The 20,371-nt window shown below is 42.3% G+C and overlaps 1 protein-coding gene and 1 long non-coding RNA gene across 5 annotated transcripts in view; one reads left to right on the top strand and one right to left on the bottom strand.

Annotated features, from left to right (window-relative positions):
• Positions 1-6,139: 6,139 nt before the first annotated feature.
• The window catches only part of LOC129148806 (uncharacterized), a 54,674-nt gene continuing 40,442 nt past the window's right edge, over positions 6,140-20,371 (bottom strand). The window contains exons 2-4 of the long non-coding RNA XR_008555777.1: positions 19,147-19,289; positions 16,706-16,831; positions 6,140-6,215 (exon numbers count right to left, since the gene is read on the bottom strand). This is a non-coding gene — a long non-coding RNA (uncharacterized LOC129148806). The remainder of the gene's footprint in view (positions 6,216-16,705; positions 16,832-19,146; positions 19,290-20,371) is intronic.
• GSPT1 (G1 to S phase transition 1) overlaps positions 11,298-20,371 on the top strand; it is a 40,993-nt gene continuing 31,919 nt past the window's right edge. For 2 of the 4 annotated variants that reach the window (XM_008141582.2, XM_008141581.3), the window contains exon 1: positions 11,369-11,981. In XM_008141582.2, coding sequence (XP_008139804.2) covers positions 11,627-11,981 — 355 coding nt within the window. In that variant the 5' untranslated portion in view covers positions 11,369-11,626. Of the gene's footprint in view, positions 11,314-11,368; positions 11,982-14,959; positions 14,979-20,371 lie in introns of those variants that run through there. The other 2 variants (XM_008141583.3, XM_028145507.2) reach the window with 2 other exon arrangements.

The following is a 20,371-nucleotide window of genomic DNA, read 5'->3' as shown; positions in this document are numbered from 1 at the left end:
GCCTGTGAAGTGACAAAGATTTACTCATGGAAACATCTCCAATTCATGGGGGAAAGGTGGTTAGCCCACAGGAGCTGACTGAAGAAGCCAATTCAATTGGCCCAAAGAACTGGTCGCTTGACTCCTTAAAACAAGCTCTCAGGCCCTAACCGGTTTGGCTCAATGGATAGAGCATCGGCCTGAGGACTGAAGGGTCCCGGGTTCGATTCCAGTCAAGGGCATGTACCTCTGTTGCGGGGACATCCCCAGTGGGGAGTGTGCAGGAGGCAGCTGATTGATGTTTCTAACTATCTCTCTCTCTTCCTCTCTTAAAAAATCAATCAAATATGTTTAAAAAAAAAAAAAAAAGAGCTCTCAGGCTGAATGTCTCTGTGCTCACGTTGGCATCACCAAACTTTAACACAATGAGCAGCATCTTCTGCTAGTGATTGTCTTTCATTACCCATTTTATCTTGCCCAATAGTCTTTTTTTGTGAAGAATTGTTTATGCATTTCGTGACTCATGGAGACCCCTTTTTCCGTACTTCTTTTTCACTGAATGTTGTCTCTTCGGTCATTTCATTCCAAACTGCATTTTCATTAACCCAGACTTAAAAAACAAACAAATGCCGCCGAAACCGGTTTGGCTCAGTGGATAGAGCGTCGGTCTGCGGACTGAAGGGTCCCAGCTTCGATTCCGGTCAAGGGCATGTACATTGGTTGCGGGCACATCCCCGGTGTGGGGTGTGCAGGAGGCATCTGGTCGATGTTTCTCTCTCATGGATGTTTCTGGCTCTCTGTCCCTCTCCCTTCCTCTCTGTAAAAAAATCGATAAAATATATTTAAAAAACAAACAAACAAATGCCACGAATTTGATGATGGTTTCACAACAGTGATTATACAAAAAACCTTTGAACTGTACAGTGTAAATGGGTGAGTTGTGTTAACATAAAAAAAAACCCACAACATTCAAACCTGTAAAGAATTTAGTGAGTTTATTTAAGCCCAACTATTGACAATTGCCCGGAAGCAGAATCCCAATGGATTGGGATAATGCTCTGAAGAATGGTGGGTTTTTCTCTATTTTTATACATTGCAATCAAAGGAGGGACACAGGTGGGTTACATGAAATCCATTGGTGATAGACTAGAGAGGCGGGAGAAAGCAAAGCAGGGAAACCCCTGGGATTGGATAAAAAGTAAAATGATAGACACATACTTAGGTAGGTGCAGAAACAATTAACATGATAACAATGAAGGAATTTGTGGTATCTGTCTTGGTGGCTAGGCACATTAGGTTGTGCCCCAAGGGGTCTGGAAAAAGGGAAGTTACAAGTTACCCAGACATTTCAAGGATATCTATATATATAAAAGGCTAATATGCTAAGTGCCCAACTGTCCGACTGGCAGCTATGACGTGCAATCACCACCAGAGGGCAGACGCTCAACACAGGAGCTGCTGTGATGCACACAGAGAAATGGCACTGTGGACCCAGCACCCACAAAGCAACGGCTTCCCCCAAATGGGACAGGAGCCCCGCCACTAACCCGGAGTGACAGCCCACCAAATCGCAGCCGATGCTGCTGAGACCCCATGGTGCAAAATGTGGCCCACAGCCCAGCCCAGCCCAGAAACTGTCACTGTGGGAACCAGGTAATGACATCACGTAGCAACGCCTGGCTTCCTCTTCCTAGCCACGACTAGCCTCCTTGCAGTTTCTTCAGCCCAGGAACACGACTTGTTCCATAGCCAGGTTGAAACATTTCACACTGTAACCAAATGCTGTGAAGCGTTTTCTCGTGCCTCATCTCATTTGATGCTCACAGAAGTCTTGGAGTAGGTAGATAGGAGACTCGGTAGAATCCTATTTTCTTTTCATTCGCCAGAAAACGGAGATTTAGAAAGTTTAGAAACTTGACCCGACTGAAAAGAAGAAATGGTGGACCTTGAAAATGATTTCAGGTTTTCTCACTGCGCAGAATATAGTCAATTACTGCTGCAGTTAAATATTTTACCCTTTGTTCTCCTTGTGTGATCTACAACAATAATCTGCTTTGTGTTGATATTTACTGCTGTGTTGCTGACAATTACTTGAAAGAGAAGTTGAGGTGCTTCACTGGGCTGGGAAAATATTTAGCTACACCAGAAAGCATATCTAATTAAGCAAGTTTATTCTATATATATAAAAGGCTAAGTTGACTCATGCATGTGTGATACATATAAAGCTCTCGCTGGCGCCAATTGCATGCGTGTGTTTTGATCTGTCATTGTCGATTGTGAATTTGGTTGAAACTTCTATTATAGAGAAAAGGCAAATAGCGATATTAAAATATTTCTTCTAATTAATTTCCTTATAATGTGCACTAATCCATGCCCCGGGCCACTGGTGTTAATATAGATGCAAAAAGACAGATAGGCTCAGTTAAGGTAAAGGTTGACCTTGTCAGTGAAGATACCAGCCTAGGACGTAACTACCTACCATAACTGCTTTTAGTTAACATTTAATTTCAGACCATCCTTTGTGGTTACTTTAGGTCTCTGAGTTTGCAAGACCACCATGCAGGCCTTCCCTGAGCTTGTCAGGTTAGCATGTGGCCCCTTTCGTCCACAGTTGGATGGCATGTGAATTAAATCTCAATAAACTTAAAAAATAAACAAACCATATGAAAGAAGAAAATCTAGCCAAAGTGCAGAAGCAGTTGATTATCCACAGTGTTGGTTGTGCTGGGTGAAAAATTAAGCAACAGTGTACTAGTATTTTCTGTCCATTCTAGTTATTTGGGCTAACATGCTACTTTGATTCTAAATTTCTATGAATAATTCAGAGTTGGCTGTACTTAGCAAGTACAGAAACTCTACTGAGGACTCAGGAGTTTCACTTCTGAGTAGTATTGAATACTGGAATTGATTCTCCAACATCCAGTTTTTGCTTTGGATAGATAATTTGTCTCTAGACCAGTGGTTCTCAAACTTGGCCTCACACAGAAGTCTCACGTTAGATGTATTTAAAATGTATCAATGCCCAGGTCCTGCCCAAGACCAATTAAATCAAAATCTAGAGATGGATTAGGTTGAAAGGTCCCCCAGGTGATTTTAATTGTCAGCCAATAGTACAAGCCACTGGTTAAAGAGATCCCCTTTCCACAAAGAGACATCACTTCACACCCAGTAGGGTGGCTATGATTAAAAAAGAAAAGAAGGAAAACACCAGAAAATAACAAGTGCTAGTGAGGATGTGGAGAAATTGAAAACTTTGTGCATTGCTGGTGAGAATGTAAAATGGTACAGCCACTATGGAAAATAATATAATAGTTCCTCAAAAAATTAAACATAGAATTACCATATGACTCAACAATTTTACTTGTAGGTATATATCTAAAATAATTGAAATCAGGGACTTGAGCAGATATTTGTATACTGGTTTTCATAACAGCATAATTCATAATAGCCAAAGGGTGGAAGCAACCCATCGGTCCAACGACAGAAATGTAGTATATATAGGCAATGGAATATCATTCAACCTTAAAAAGATGGACATTCTGACATACGCTACAACATGGATGAATCTCGAGGACATCCATGCTAAGTGAAATGCAGTTTTTGTCACCACGGGACTCCAGGGGTATGAAGCACCTAGAGTAGTCAAAGACATGGAGCAGAAAGTAAACTGGTGGTTTCTATGGGCTGGGGGAGAGGAGAATGGAAAGTCATCGTTTAATGGGAACAGAGTTTCAGGTTGGAAAGATGAAAAAGTTCTGGAGATAGATGTGGTGATGGTTACACAGTAATGTGAATGTACTTAATGCCACTGAATTGCACACTTAAAAAATAATTAAACCTTGGCCAGTTGCTCAGTGGTTAGAGTGTTGGCCTGAGGACCGAAGGGTCTTAGGTTCGATTCCTGGTCAGGGCATGCACCTGGGTTGCAGGTTCACTCCCCAGCTCCAGTCAGGGTCCGTACAGGAGGCAACCAATCAATGTGTCTCTCTCACATCTATGTTTTTCTCTCTCTCCCCACCTCCGCCCTCCCTTCCACTCTGTCTGAAAATCAATGGGAAAAATATCCTCAGGTGAGGATTTTTTTTTTTTAAATTATTGAAGTGGTAAGTCTATATTTTATCACAATAAAAAGAAAGAGATCCCTTTTTCAAGATTGGGTATGTGACCCAATTCAGGCCAACAACATGGGAGGAGATACCATGGGAGGGCTTCTGGGAAAACTCTTCCCATTCTCAGAAGAGAACTGCAGGATGAGGTGCTCTCTCTTGGTTCTCTGGGCCCAACATCTGGAATGTTGGCTTTCATCTGGAACTCTGCAGCCCTCTTGGGACCAGCCTGAGGATAAAGCTGACAGCCAGGGCAGCTGACAGGTAGAAAGCTGTGGGTCCTTGATGATGTCATGAAGCTACTGAACCAATGGTCTCAGAAGTCAGTCCTACCTTAGGATGTATAGTTATGTAAGATAAAATACTTCTTATAGTTATATCCAATTTGAATGGAAATTTCTGTAACTTGCTTTTGAAAGTATCCTGACACTTGTACAACTACTGTTGGTATAACAAAATTTTGGAAATACCCTAAAGGCCTATCAGTATGGAAATGGGTAAATAAAAAAGAGGTATAAACATAGATGGAATTACTCTGAGAGGTTAAATGCCTGGCTGGTGTGGCTCAGTGGTTGAGCCTCAACCTATGAACCAGGAGGTCACGGTTCGATTCCTGGTCAGGGCACATGCCAGGGTTACGGGCTCAGTCCTTAGTGTGGTGCCTGCAGGAGGCAGCCAATCAATAATTCTCTCTCATCATTGATGTTTCTATCTCTTTCTCCCTCTCCCTCCCTTTCTAAATTCAATAAAAATATTTTTTGTTTAAAAGAGAAACATGGACCAGTTGCCTCCTGTACACACCCTGATGGAGGACAGAACATGCAACCTGGGCAGGTGCCCTGAATGGGAAATGAACCAGCAACTTTTTGGTGCACCATACAACACTTAACCAACTGAGTCACACTGGCTAAGGTGTAAATATGTTTTTAAATATATTAAATGGATCACATTAAATATACTAGTAGGATAGTGGTTGCCATTTTTGAAGGGGTAGAATGGCAATGGGATGGTGGTAAAAGAAGCAACACGTATTGGAATTGTTATATTTCTGATCTTAAAACATGAAAAAAGATGATGTGATGTTAACAATTTACAGCCTTGGGATTCTATGTAGGTATGTGAGTGTTTGTGATTCTTAGTACTATTCTATACTTACAAAATTCTCAAAGGTGGAAAAAAAATCCTTCCCCAGTGCTACCCCTAGTCCAAACAAATTTATTTAAGGAAGGCAGAAAAAAACCTTTAGCAAAGACGGGAACCAAGGCTAAAGTTTGTATAATTATTAGTGGGCTGTAAGACTTCAGAAAACATGGCTTTTCATTAAAATTAGAGTTTTTAACATTTTAACTGTTTATTTTGAAATAATTTTAGACATAAAAAGATTGCAAAACTATTACAAGAGATCCTATGTATCCATCACCTAGCTTCTCCCAATGGTAACATCTTACATATCTATAGTAACACCAACAAAACCAGAAAGTTAACATTGCTACAATCCAGGTAAGTAGACTCTACACCTTACTGGAATTTCATCTGTTTAGCCTTTCTATTATCTTTAATGTCTTTAAGCTATAAAACCAATTTGCTCATTTATGGGTGGATAAACAAGAATTGGTATAGCCACACAGTGGAATATGATTTGGCCATAGGAAAGGAATGAAGCACTGATATACCTGCTACAACATGATGAAGTTTGAAAATATTATGCTAAGTGAAAAAAGTCAGACACAAAAGGTTATATATTATAAAATTCCATTCATATGACATAACTGAAAGATGAGACAGAGGGCCGAAGACCAGGACTACAGGCTTCATTAGAGGAGAAGGACCCTGCCGGGCTGCCTCCCAAAGGAAGAGAGCACACGTGCAGGGAAGGAGACGCCCTTGGAGGGGAGGAATGGGAAGAGATGGGGCTTAGGGTACTCGGCACGCGCTGATTAGTGGTTTCATATAAGGCACATGATTAGGCACTTAGGTACTTAGGAATCGGGGGCTTAGGGTATTAGACAGGTGCTGATTGTTGGTTCAATGTACAGTCCATATAAAGTGCCTGGTTAGGTGCTCAGGAATGTCCAGTCTGCAGGTGCATTTTACGTCATACTCCGTCCATCAATTGGGGAAAGGGAGGATCTACCAGAAAAGGTAAATTTTAGAGATAGAAAAGTGATTAGCAGAGGCAGGGAGAAGAGGAGAATGGGGAGCATGTGGTTACACAACATTGTGAATGCACTAAATCCCACTGTTCACTTTAAAGTGGTTTGTTCACACTTTTTAAAGTTATAAAATATACAAAGAGATACATATGTTTCTTTCTCAAATGGTTACTGAACACCTTATCCACTTGCAATGTTGTAGATGATGGGAACACAATCGCGAATAAAACAGACTAAGGGGATTAATTTTCTAGTAGCAGGAGATTGGTAGTAAACATGGGAACGAATAACTTCAGATTGTGATAAGTGCCGTGAAAAGCTAAGACAGGGTAAAGAGGGCAGAGAGTGATGTGGGTTGGTGGAGGGCAGGGTGACTAGGGGAGACCTCTGAGATAAAGACACAACATTTGAGCTGAATGATAACAAGGACCTAGAGAGTTGACGATGCAGGAAAAGAACATACCAGGGAGAGGAAAAAAATAGGTACTTTTAAAGAAATAGAATTGTATTAGATGCATTGATCCAGTATATATTCTACACACACTAGATATCGTGCTTTTTTCTGACTTTACCATATATTAAAAATGAATTTCCATGTTGGCACCTAATCTACTTTACTCTTTTAAAAATATATATTTTTATTGATCTCAGAGAGGAAGAGAGAGGGAGAGAGAGATAGAAACATCAATGATGCCCTAACCGGTTTGGCTCAGTGGCTAGAGCATCTGCCTGCGGACTGAAGGGTCCCAGGTTCAATTCCGGTCAAGGGCATGTACCTTGGTTGCGGGCACATCCCCAGTAGGGGGTGTGCAGGAGGCAGCTGATCAATGTTTCTCTCTCATCGATGTTTCTAACTCTCTATCCCTCTCCCTTCCTCTCTGTAAAAAATCAATAAAATATATATATATATAATAAATATATATATATATATATATATAAAAAGAAACATCAATGATGAGAGAGAATCATGGATCAGCTGCCTCCTGCACGTACCCTACAGGGGACCAAGCCCACAACCCTGGGCACGTGCCCTGACCGGAATCAACCGTTACCTCCTGGTTCTTAGATCGATGCTCAACCACTGAGCCACACAGGCCGGGCTACTTTATTCTTTTTGATAGCTACATATTATTCCATAATATTGATATGATATCACTTATTTAACCATTTCCATGCTGGTGAAATTTAGATGGTTTCCAGTTTGGAGCTATTGCAGAAATGCTGGAAAGAATAGATTTTCACACTTGTGCTCATATTTCTGTAGAAACATTTCCAGGAACGGGATGGCTACATCAATGACCATTTGCATTTTCACCCACTAAAACCCTGGGAGAGGCGTGAGTTTTCTTAGCATCCTCAATGGTCAGAAGCATGAAAGACAAACGCTTAGCTTAAAAAGAACAAATGAAAGTACTGTGTAGTTGACTAAAACAGGCAAATTCAGTTTAAAGGCAGGATAACTAATGAAGAATAAGAAGACAGCAGAGAACAAAAGTCAGAGACCATTAGGAATGCCAGCTGGTGGAATTTGCAATGGAAGGTGGGAATTAATCTGTTGTGAAATGGCTCAGACCTTGAACTGAGAATAGCTTTATGAAGTACAGCTGTTGTTAAGCTCACCCTGTGTGTCACAAAGAATAGCATCACGTCCTTGGAAAAACTTAAAGTTGATAGTCCTGTGTCTCAACAGCCCTAAATTATTTTTTTTTAAAGAAAGGCAGTACCATCCCAAACCCCCTATTGCTTCACCCATTCATTCATTAAACATTTATTAAGCTTCAATGCCCTTCTACTCGGCATTGGGAATATAAAAAGATGAAGAAAAGACCCTGACCTCAGTTGCTCAGTCTTAGCTCAACGGTAATTATTAAGAAGAGCTTCTCACTCTCTGGATGAAGCAGTGCCTCAACCCTGGCTGGTCAAGGCTTTTGAAAACCAATGGAGTGGATTCTTTCCTGAATATCCATAATTATCCTATTCAGGGATATGCAAGTTAATGACATCAACTGCTTTTCTAAGCTGCAGTCTTAGCAGTTTCTGTCTTTGTCCCTGGGAAAAGCACAAGGTACAAAGAAACTTTAATTTAATTAGATGTGAAGAATCGATCCATCGGAGCGATCATCCAGTGCCCTATGGGTGACACATCTTGAAGTATGGTATCCAATGACAAGGTGGTGGGAGGACAGAGTAGTTCACTATTTGAGTCATCTGCTTGTATTGACAATTTCTTAGGAATAGGTTGGGGAGTGCAAATCTTGAGTGAGAAGGCACTTTATTTCATACACATTGTATTTTCGACTTGTGAATATAAGATAAAAATATTTATCATTCAATAGCAATGCAGGTCTCCTATGTAAGTTCTCTGTAAATCTGAGGGCAATCAATTAATACCAACTTTAAAGTGGGACACTTTTAAGAAACATATAATTGGGTCTTCAGAGAACTATATTAGGTTGTAACCAGAACTTGGTATTAATCAGAGGATTATATTATTTGGGGGGCGGGGCAGGGGGGGCGCTGTGGGAGGAAGTGTCCAAAAGATTTCAGGGAGCATGGACCACAGACCTGACAAGAAACTTGTTATAATGGAGGTATCTGGTTTCTTTACATTTTCCAAATGTTATGGGTTAAGGGAAAAAAAGCACACAGAAAATTTGCTAGTTTAACATTAAACACAATTTCAAACCACATTAATGTAGGACTTGTTTTAAAAGGTAACTGACAGCTTTGTTTTTGACCTGTCTCATTAAGGTGGGTTCTCTCTTTTTAAAAAAATAAAATCTTTATTGTTGCAAGGATTACATATGCCTCCTCCCCGCCCCCGCATTGACCTCTACTAGCCCATCTCCACCCCCACCTAGGCCTTCACCACCCTATTGTCTGTGTTCTTGGGTTATGAATATATGCATACAAGTTCTTTGGTTGATCTCTTCCTCCCACCCCCTTCCCTCTGAGGTTCCTCAGTCTGTTCCATGTTTCTATGTCTCTGGATCTATTTTGTACATCAGTTTATTTTACTCATTAGATTCCACATATGAGTGAGATCCTGTGATACTTAACTTTCTCTGACTGGCTTATTTTGCTTAGCATAATACTCTCCAGGTCCATCATGCTGTTGCAAATGGTAAGAGTTATTTCTTTCTATTTTTTTTTAAATTTCTTTATTGATTAAGGTGTTACATATGTGTCCTTATTCCCCTATTAACCCCCCATTCCCCCGAGTTCTTTCTTTTTACAGCTGCATAGTATTCCATTGTGTAAATGTACCAAAGTGTTTTTTTTTTAATCCACTCATCTGCTGATGGGCACTTGGGCTATTTCCAAATCTTAGCTATTGTAAATTGTGCTGCTATGAACATAGGGGTACATACATTCTTTCTGATTGGTGTTTCCAATTTCTTAGGATATATTCCTAGAAGTGGGATCACTGGGTCAAATTGGAATTCCATTTTTAATTTTTTTGAGGAAACTCCATACTGTTTTCCACAGAAGCTGCCCAGTCTGCATTCCCACCAGCAGTGTACTAGAGTTTCCTTTTCCCCCACATCCTCACCAGCACTTGTTTGTTGATTTGTTGATAGCCATTCTGAGAGGTGTGAGGTGATACCTCCTTGGCATTTTGATTTGCATCCCTCAGATGATTAGTGACTTTGAGCATTTTTCATATGCCTTTTGGCCTTCTGTATGTAAGCTGAGTTTTCTTTTGTCTTTAAACTACACGTGTTTAAAACTCATATCTAGATCTAGGTAAGATTAAGAAATACCTAGTCTCTGTGTATCCGAGCCGTTATTCTTTAAATAGATTAGGTGCACTTTGGACTCCTTGAAGAAAAATATCAGCAATATGTTCTTCTCTGCTCGGACATGGATGAATTACAGGAAAACTTAACTGGTCCTCAGAGCCATGTTATTTCCCTATTTCATACAGTTGTGTTGAAGTATTTATCCTTTTTAAAAAAATATATTTTATTGATTTTTTTATAGAGAGGAAGGGAGAGGGATAGAGAGAAGCATCGATCAGCTGCCTCCTGAACACCCCCCACTGGGGATGTGCCCGCAACCAAGTACATGCCCTTGACGGGAACAGAACCCAGGACCCCTCAGTCCGCAGGCCGACACCCTATCCACTGAGCCAAACCGGCTTCGGCTCGGAGTATTTATCTTTTGTCTTTTTCTTTTCACATGCTTGTCTAAACGCAACCTGTCAGCGTTGAGACGCAGTCAACAAAGTACTAAGGGAATAAACTTGAGCGAATCCGACCATTCAAAATAAAACCACGTTAATGGAACTAATGGTGCATAAAAGCAGCTGGATGTACCAAAATAACCCTATTAGTTGGGTACAGTTGGATACATCAAGGAATATGGCAATCTTCCGTTCAATCTGCAAAGCCCTTGGCCCGAGGAGGAGGGGATGGAAAAGTTTGGGTGAAGGATTTAAGTGACTAGTCAAACAGTGAGTCACTGAAACTTTCCAGTTAATAATACCCTCTGCTTGGGCAGAGCCTGGGCCCAAGCGCTTTACGAGCCACATCACAGTTTAAGTTGTAATGTCTCACGGTTTTACTGCCTCTTCCACCAAATGAATACATAAAATGAAACGCGCTCTGCGTCGGCTTGAAATGCAGGAAAAAATCTGGCTGGGGGAGGGGAGAAGGAAAGTAGAAAGAAAGAGAACAGGCAGGGATTCAGAGAGGCAGAGAAGGCGTGTGAAAAGGAAGGAATTTTCAGGAGCGGAGAGTTTTTTCCCCCGCATCTTGTGCCTAACAGGACGAGTGGACCACTGCAGGTTGAGACACTCAACAAGTCGCGCCAGGACTTGCTTCGGTGACCCCGGCCCCACTCCGTGACAGGTGGGGCCGCTGAGCCGCAACTAGATCGCAGCTTCCTCGCGCTGCCTGCCGGGAGCCGGAGCCGCTTCCGGTTGCTCCGGGCCCCAGAACTTCGACTCCCGTCAGCCCCCGGGAAAACCGCAGAGGGGTCGCGCGGACGCTGCTGGAACTCGTAGTCCCGTCTTCGCTGCGCTTCGTAGTCGGAAGCGGGAACGCACAGGGCCGGGAACTACCAAGGCGAAGGTACGGGTGGCGGCGAGGGGTCAACCCGTGCCGGGCGTGGGGTTGGCGCTGAGGCTGTCGGAGGTGGTTGGGGTTGGGTGGGAGGAGATCCGCTCGCTTACACGAGGAGGATTGAGCCGCCGCCGCCGCCGTCGTCGCGAGTGCGGAGTCGGGACTGGAGCCGCCGCCGCGACGCCGCCGGAGTTTGTGTCGCTAGCTCTCGGCCCTTCTGTCTCGCTGCTTCCCGGGGTCAGCGCGGTCTGCTCGTTCCCGGCCGGTCGCCCCCGCCTCCATTTCCCGCCCTCTCTTCACCACACACACGGCCCCCCCGATCATGGATCCGGGCAGTGGTGGCGGCGGCGTCGGCGGCGGCGGGAGCAGCAGCGGCAGCAGCAGCTGCGACTCGGCGCCCGACTGCTGGGACCAGGCGGACATGGAAGCCCCCGGGCCGGGCTCATGCGGTGGCCCTGGCGGCCCTTTGGCGGCGGCGGCGGCCGAGGCCCAGCGTGAACCCCTCAGTGCGGCCTTCAGCCGGCAACTCAACGTCAACGCCAAACCCTTCGTGCCCAATGTCCACGCCGCCGAGTTCGTGCCGTCCTTCCTGCGGGGCCTAACCCAGCCGCCGCCACCCTCAGCCGGCGCCTCGGCCAACAACCACGGAACCGGCAGCGGCGCGGGAGGCTCTTCGGGTAAAGGGTCGGGACTCGGGGCAGCCCCGAGACGCGGGAGGAAGCCGGGCTGCGAGGGCGGGAACAGCGGCCTGGGGGCCTGGGGGCCTGGGCCCACCTGGGATGGGGTGGGCTGGGATGAGGCGGTGCGCCTCGCAGTGCCGGGGGACGCGGGGCCCGGCGGCACGTGGGGCGCTGACAGCGGTGTCGGGCGCCGGCAGTCTTGGGTGGGGCGGCCCGGGGCCGGGGAGTCGGCCTCATGGGGTGGCCGCGGCGGAGGTCCGGGCGGGGCGGGAGAAGCGCGCTGGGGACACTGGCGGGGCTTGGGGCCGGGGCCTGGGGCCCCAGTTACCCACTTAAGGTGGGAACCGTATGGAACGGAGAGGGGGCGGCGGCAGCGCAGTAACACGAGGCCCAGAAGTGAGGACAGATGGAATCCCCAGTCTGTAGGTGGGCGTTGAAAGGTCCGAGGAGTTGGGGAGGACGTGTCGAGTTTTCTCTTCACCTTAGGCCTAGGGGAGAGCGTCTCTTGCTGCAACTTCTATTATTGAAACTGTAATTACGTGTTAAATATCTGTGACACGGAACCGGCCTAAAGGAATCCCAAGATGCATTGCAGTCTTGTGATCCGACAGAAACTGTTGGCTATCAATACAAAGATCATTTTCACCCTTCGAATTTTGTAAGCTTGTAAAGTTCACAAAAATGTCACAAAGTTAGAGTACCTCATTTAATATGGGTAGGAAATTACATTAATTTGTGTGCTCCCTTTCTTAAGTGGGACTTGGACTTTCCTCCGTCAGTGACAGGCTTAGAATTTTCAGTGTGTCAAAATCGTTTACCTTAATCAGCTTGTTGTGTCTAACTCACTTTTTAATGTTATGTGTCACTTAACTAGTCTATTCAGACACTTGAGCATTTGTTATAACAATAGTAGTCATGTGCGGTTCTGACCTTAGGTAATAGACAAACTTTCAGAGGTTTCAAGTTAAGTTCGGTCTTTAAAAACCTTCCTGTATTTAGGGGGCTGCTTCAGTAATAGCATGCTTTCAGGTACTGATTTTGTAGGAATATCAAATGAGTGAACTTAAGTATTCTTATATAAAAGTTGCTTATTACCCTGGCCGGTGTTGCTATCTGGTTAGAACATTGGTCCTCCCAGGGTCGTGAGTTTGGTTCCCGGTCAAGGTTTCTCTCTGCCTCTCACCATCCCTCCCTCCCACTCTCTGAAAAGCAAAGGAAAAGATGTCCTCAGGTGAGGATTAACAAAATAAATAAATAAATAAAAGTTGCTTATTTTAGGAACTGTCAGTATTAGCTTAAAGAGAAAAGGGGAAAGGCTGAATGTCCTTGCATTCTAGTGAGGGTATGGAACTGGATCGTAGTTATTTCCCAGCAATTTGTGAGAGCAGATTGTTGATTTCTCTTTAAAGTTCTATATTGTAGTATTTCTTAGATAAGTGGACACCATAAAAGTTTAGTTTCTTCAGAAACTTTTGCTACAATTTTCTCTCTAGAGGCAAAAAGAGACTTTGGAGAAATACTTTTGCAAGTATGTACATATGTGAGCACATTTTGGATTTGGTTGTTTTATTGACTGGTATTTCTTATGCTTGTGTGTGTGTTTGATGTTTTCCCTTTGAACAAGGAAGCTTACTTTTTTTATTTCTTTGCTTATGTCAAGCCATTTTGGCTAAACTAATCCACTTAACAGCTCCTAAAAGTGCCTATTTCCAGTGCCTTATCATAAGGATCTCTGTTATCTAGACATTTTCTTTTTTGGTCCTCCTTCCTTAATCTGGAGCCATCGGCACCACTATAGCTAGACCTATTTCCAGCCTAGCTACCTATTAGCCATCCAGGGACAGCCATCAGTCATCAGGGACAGCTATCCTTAGAGCAGTGGTCTGGAATGGTAGTCAGTTGTTGAATGACTAGGCAGACTAGGCATTAACTCTTATTTTTTTAAGCTAATACATTTTTATTTAAGGAATTTCAAATGTTCTGTCTGAGTCCTTCCACTGGAATCCCGAGTTTGTGTCTTAATTGTCATCCCTTTTTTGCTCAATCCAGTTGTCATTTCAGTCAGTCCACAATCCTTTAGTTGAGCTTCTTTGATCTACACTTGAATATGGACATCAAAAACTCTCCACCTAGGCCCTAGCCGATTTGGCTCAGTGGATAGAGTATCGGCCTGCGGACCGAAGGGTCCCGGGTTTGATTCTGGTCAAGGGCACCTGCCTGGGTTGTAGGCTCGATCCCCACTAGGGGTGGGTGTGCAGGAGGCGGTTGATCCACGATTCTCATTAATGATGTTTCTATCTCTCTCCTTTCCTCTCTGAAATCAATAAAAAAATATATTTTTAAAAAACCTCTCCACCTATAATCATTGGGAACTGATTTCTTCAAAGCAAATTTACTTTAGGGCAATGGTTAGGGTTTGAATAGATGGATCCTCGTTTAATTTCAGATACCCTCTAAACACGAGTAAGTTCAAATCATCTTCACTCCTAAGCTGTCTCTCCCTAGATTAGCACAGATCTTCGGGATATACAAAATACCTAAAGAATAAGACATAAATCCAGATATTGTGTCGGCAAAATAAAACGCTAATGAGAAAAAGAAGTCGTCTTTGTTACAGTGTTACCAACATCAAAATTAAAATACTAAAGCAGTATGGTTGATATTTCCCTGATATTCTGTGCTTTTTAAATGATTAATCCTACAGACCTGGAACCAGCATTTAGGTATCATGTTCCTTCTTATATGTATCAAAACTCATACGGAACAATGAGTTCTGGGTTAGGCATTAACTCTTACCCAGAAGAACTTTTCCTCTTCCTGATAGTTGCTAATTTTCAGTTTTAATTCTTTTCTCTGTGACCTACTGGGAGTTAGAGATGTAAAAATGTGTAGGGAAGTGGTTGTAAGGAAAGTCCCTACATTATGGTCAACTTTTTCTTTTTTATCAGAGACTTATTTTGATGTTACAGACTTTACCAGCTGCTTCTACAAAATGTGAGTTATGTTTTTAAAAATTATCCTTTGTAGGGTATCTATTTGAAAAAGAATGGATTTTCTAAATTGAGGTCCTGACTTATGTGGGACTGTTGGATTGCATGTTCCAAGCCTATTCAAGTCCATAAAATACCATCAGAGCAGGAAACTATGCTTGGAAGAAGTAGGGGGAAAAATGGAAACAGCACTTAGATTGAGTTTACAAAGGAGGAATCATAAAGTTTGCAATTTTTTTTATACTGAGGAAATGGACAGTAGGGCTAACATGTTTCTTTTTGTTGTTAACCCATAGCTGAAATTTGCCGTGTGTGTGCGTGTGTGTGTGTGTGTGTGTGTGTGTATTTAAACTAGATACCAGAGAGCACTTGTACAGTGTCATCTACCTTCCCTAGAAGGCTGCTGGTTATGCCTATTTCCAGCCATCCCAGCTTAGGTTTCAGTGTTGACCTAGGATCTCTTTGAAAATTTAATATAGGGTTCTAAAGACATGACTAAGTAGAACCCATTTAGGTGTAATTCATTTTAGTTCAGTACTCTGTACAGAGCCAAGTAAATTGGCTAAGTAATTGCTCTTTAAAGTAGAGGTCCTAAAATGAATGAAAATATGAAGACAAGGGTTATATATATCAGAACAAACATTTTCTATGGTACAATGTACTTTAACCCTTTGCACTCGCTTGCTTTTTTCTCGATTCCTTTATTCTAATGCTAACCGTGTCAAGTCACACTCGACATCCGAGTGCAAAAGGGTAAGCTTACTCCAGTTTGCACCTAGTTCAGTCTTTTTTTTTTTTTTTTTTCCTCCCCCCAGTAAATGAGAAACAGGTTTAGCAATGCTAGTCAGGGTTAGTTACTTGGTGTCTTAATCCATTTGTGCTGCTATAACAAAATATTACAGCTGATAGAAAACAGACATTTATTGCTCACAGTCCTGGAGGCTGGAAGTCTGTGATAGGGTGCCAACCTGGTTGAGCAAGGCCCTCTTCTAGACTATTGACTTCTTGTGTCCTCTTACGGTTGCAGGGGCAAGAGAGCTCTTTGTAAAGACACTAATCCCATTCATGAGGGCTCCACCCTCATGACGAAGGGCCCTCCAAAGGCCCCACCTAATGCTATCACTTCAGGCGTTAGGATTTCAACTTAAGAATTTGGGGGGTAAAGGTGGGGCACAAATATTCAGACTATAGCACTTGGATTTAAGAGCAGCCTAGCTTATAAAGTAATGGTGCAATGCTCTTTCCACTGTTCCATCCTCAACATTTCTCACAACTCTGCCATTAAAAAAATAAGTATAAAATTTAACCAGCAGTCCTCAGAGGAAGATCTAGCTCCAAAATGTAGCACATTATATTGTGGAACTTGAATTTTAAAAAGAAATATTTGTGCCGAAACCGGTTTGGCTCAGTGGATAGAGCGTCGGTCTGCGGACTGGAAGGTCCCGGGTTCGATTCCAGTCAAGGGCATGTACATTGGTTGTGGGCACATCCCCAGCAGGGGGTGTGCAAGAGGCAGCTGGTCGATGTCTCTCTCTCATCGATGTTTCTAGCTCTCTATCCCTCTCCCTTCCTCTCTGTGAAAAATCAATAAAATATATAAAAATAAATAAAAGAAATACTTGTTTTGTAGTGCTTGGTTTTCACTGAATGCCTGTATGTTGGGAAGGGATTTTTTTTTTTTTAATGATTGAGATATTAATATAACATGAAATTCACATTTTAAAAATGTACCGTTCAGTTGTTTTTGGTATATTCGCAAAGTTATGCAACAAAGTGTCATCCACCTTCACTGGAAGGCTTGTTACTTGGTAGATGCTTGTTAATCACTCAATAGTCTCAAAGGATGTCTTTGGGGCCCTAGAGTAGAGAAGATACAGAATCAAACTGGTAATGCTTGTTTCCTCCAGAAGAACTCTTAAACTTTATTATTATTAAACATTACCTATTGACTGATAGATAAGTTTGGATAAATAAGGTTCTTGGCTTTAGATTTGTTTTCTTTTTCCTCTAAGACTGAAATGGTCTGCAGTAACAATTCTAATATACAGGATTTTTCAGGCTTCTGTGGGAGTGTAAATAGAATAGAGTAGACAGAGGAGATCAGGGAAACTATTGCTCCTGGAGTGTCGGAGTGTCGTGTGTGTGTGTGTGTGTGTGTGTGTGTGTGTGTGTGTGTGTGTGTGTGTGTGTGGTTAATCCTCACCTGAGGATATTTTTTCCAGTGATTTTTTTTTTTTTTTAAGAAAGGGTGGGGCCGAAACCGGTTTGGCTCAGTGGATAGAGCATCTGCCTTCGGACTCAAGGGTCCCAGGTTCGATTCCGGTCAAGGGCATGTACCTTGGTTGCGGGTACATTGGTTGTGGGCACATCCCCAGCAGGGGGTGTGCAAGAGGCAGCTGATCGACGTTTCTCTCTCATCGACGTTTCTCTCATCGATGTTTCTAACTCTCTCTCCCTCTCTTTTCCTCTCTGTAAAAAATCAATAAAAAAAATTTTTTTAAAAAGGGTGGGAAGGAGAGAGACAGATAGACAGACATTAATTGGTTGCCTCCTGCATGGGCCGGGATCGAATCTGTAACCAGGTACCTGAACTTGACCAGGAATTGAATCCTCAAATCATTGGTGGCTAGGGCCGAGGCTCTAACCACTGCACAGCACAGGTGGTGCGTTCTCTCTCTTTCCCCTCTGTCCCCCCAATCTTGACTTACTGATTATTAGGTTATTGAATTTAGGCCCTTGTTTTATGATTTTACATGCTTGAATGACTTGGGCAGGAGGATTTAGGGAACAAGTTCTGTGCCATGTTGAGCAGTTGTTTAAACTGTTAGAAATTTTGATTGAGAATAAACTGTCTTTGAAACAAGTTTTATTTAGTGCAGTGAATATAGAGCTTTTTGCATTCTTTTGTCCTTTATTTTTCACCTTTTCTGAATCGTATTGCATGAAAGGGCAGCAATTAAAGTTTATCAGGGCAAGTTAGGGAGATATTATAGAGGACAGATTTTAAGCTCTGTTTTGCTTGCTTTTGTTTGCTGGGGAGGAAATGTCTTAGTGTTGAAATAGTATTGTTTTTCTGGTTGAAGAGAAAGAAAAAAAGAGACTGGATAACCTTGTGGGCGGGTGAGTTAACAGTATTAGAATGGAAATTTTTGAGATGTGAATCTGGTTTTGCTCAGATATATGTATAACAATTAATGAACTGCCTACAGAATGCAGGATGCTGTTCTAAGCACTTGTAATGACAGCACCAAGATGAATAAATTGTTCTCCAAGAGTCTAGAAAGGGATCAGATTTACTCTAATGGAAGACACAGCATGTAAGAGGGCCATACAGAGGGTGCAGAGGGCTTTCAAAGCTGCGAAGAATAATTGTTCACAGATTTCCTTATGTAAATAATTTCAATCTTGTCACCCTAATGACAACTAAGGATCTATTTTATTTTTTATTTTTTAAAGGATTTTCCCCATTTTTTAAAATATATTTTTATTAATTTCAGAGAGGAAGGAAGAAGGAGAGAGAGCTAGAAACATCAATGGTGAGAGAGAATCATTGATTGGCTGCCTCCTGCACGCTCCCCACTGGGGATCGAGCCCGCAACTTGGGCATGTGCCCTTGACTGGAATTGAACCTAGGACCCTTCAGTCCATAGGCTGACGCTCTAGCCACTGAGCCAAATCGGTTAGGGCGTCTTTTCTTTTTAAAAAAAAATATATTTTATTGATTTTTTACAGAGAGGAAGGGAGAGGGATAGAGAGTTAGAAACATCGATGAAAGAAAAACATCGATCAGCTGCCTCCTGCACATACTGGGTATGTGCCCGCAACCAAGGTACATGCCCTTGACCGGAATCGAACCTGGGACCCTTCAGTCCGTAGGCCAATGCTCTATCACTGAGCCAAACCGGTCAGGGCACTATGACCAAATTTTAACTAACCATTTAGAAATCCAGATTATCATCTGTATTAAACTACTATCTGATTGTCTTCTGTTAAAATTTTTGCACTTTTTGTTTTAAAATTTGTGGTAGGTAATTTTAGTAATAGCCAGTTCATTAGTCTTCCTTTATCATAAACAGTAGTATTAGTTTCTCTTTTCAATTTGGGGTATGACAGTTTTATTCAAAACTGATACACTTAGCCCAGCCAGGATAGTTCAGTGGTTGAGCACTCACCTATGAACCAGGAGGTCACAGTTCGAATCCCAGTCAGATTCCCAGGTTGCAGGCTCTATCCACAGAGTGGTACGTGCAGGAGGCAGCTGATCATTTTTTCTCATCGTTGATGTTTCTGTCTCTTGCTCCCTCTCCATTTCTCTCTGAAATCAATAAAAATACGTTAAGAAAAAAAAAACAACCTGCCACACTCAGATAACTTTTCCACTTAATTAGAATTGTTCCTGTTTGAATACTTGATAAGGATGTGTTTCTGAGCATAGAGATACCACTGGAAATGTGAAACCATAATTTCATTCCTCAGGAGTTTTACTAACTTCTCTTTCACTAGCAGATATGAACCATGCAGAATCTGATAGGTTAATCTCATATTAGAGTGGTCATCTGTTTGCCAACCATGAACAATGACTTTGGGCTTAGTAGAATTCAACACCCCTGCTCATTAGTAGTCAGTAAAATCTGGATGTCATATGCATTATGAATAAGATCAGAGTGGAATTAACAAGAGAAGGTTGCTTGTGCATTTGTGAATACTGGGTGTAACTATATTGAGAAGTTTACATTTAAAAAACATTTTGCTATATTTGTTATTTTTCTGGCTCATTATTCCAAAAACATCAGTTGGCAAATGTTGCTAAGGTTTATAAATGTGATCCATCATCTTAAAACATGGAAAGCTTTTTTCCAGCATAACGAAACTGGTCAACTTCTTACTTTTGAGTCCTTTAATATCATCACTACCTGTAAATTAAACATTTTTTTCTGTTTTTAATCTTCACCCGAGGGTATTTTTCATTGAGTTATAGAGAGAGGGAAAGACAGAGAGGAATATTGATGTGAGAGAAACACTAGTTGCCTCCTGCATGCACCCCAACCAGGGCCCTGGGCTAGGGAGGAGTCTCCAACCAAGACATGCCCTTGACCGGAATCCCTTAGGTCTGCAGGCCGAAAGCTCTATCCACTCAGCCAAACTGGCTAGGGTTTATTTTCTTTTCCATTACAGTTTACATTCAATATTATTTTGTATTAGTTTCAGTATATTAAGCATTTCATTGCTTGTGGTACTTGACTCTTTGCCTTTATGAGCTTTACAAACTTAAGACAAACATAAATGTAGGATGTTTTGGAAAATAAAACGGAACAGATTTTTTTATTATGCTGCATTTTGTAGCCATGTGGAGGTGGTCTCATGACTAATGTCACTGTTCTGAGAACTACTTTACAG

The sequence above is a fragment of the Eptesicus fuscus genome, chromosome 4 (assembly GCF_027574615.1).
Source record: "Eptesicus fuscus isolate TK198812 chromosome 4, DD_ASM_mEF_20220401, whole genome shotgun sequence".
NCBI lineage: Eukaryota > Metazoa > Chordata > Mammalia > Chiroptera > Vespertilionidae > Eptesicus > Eptesicus fuscus.
The sequence above is the reverse complement of the archived record's forward strand: the minus strand, read 5'-3'. Positions and strand labels throughout refer to the sequence as shown.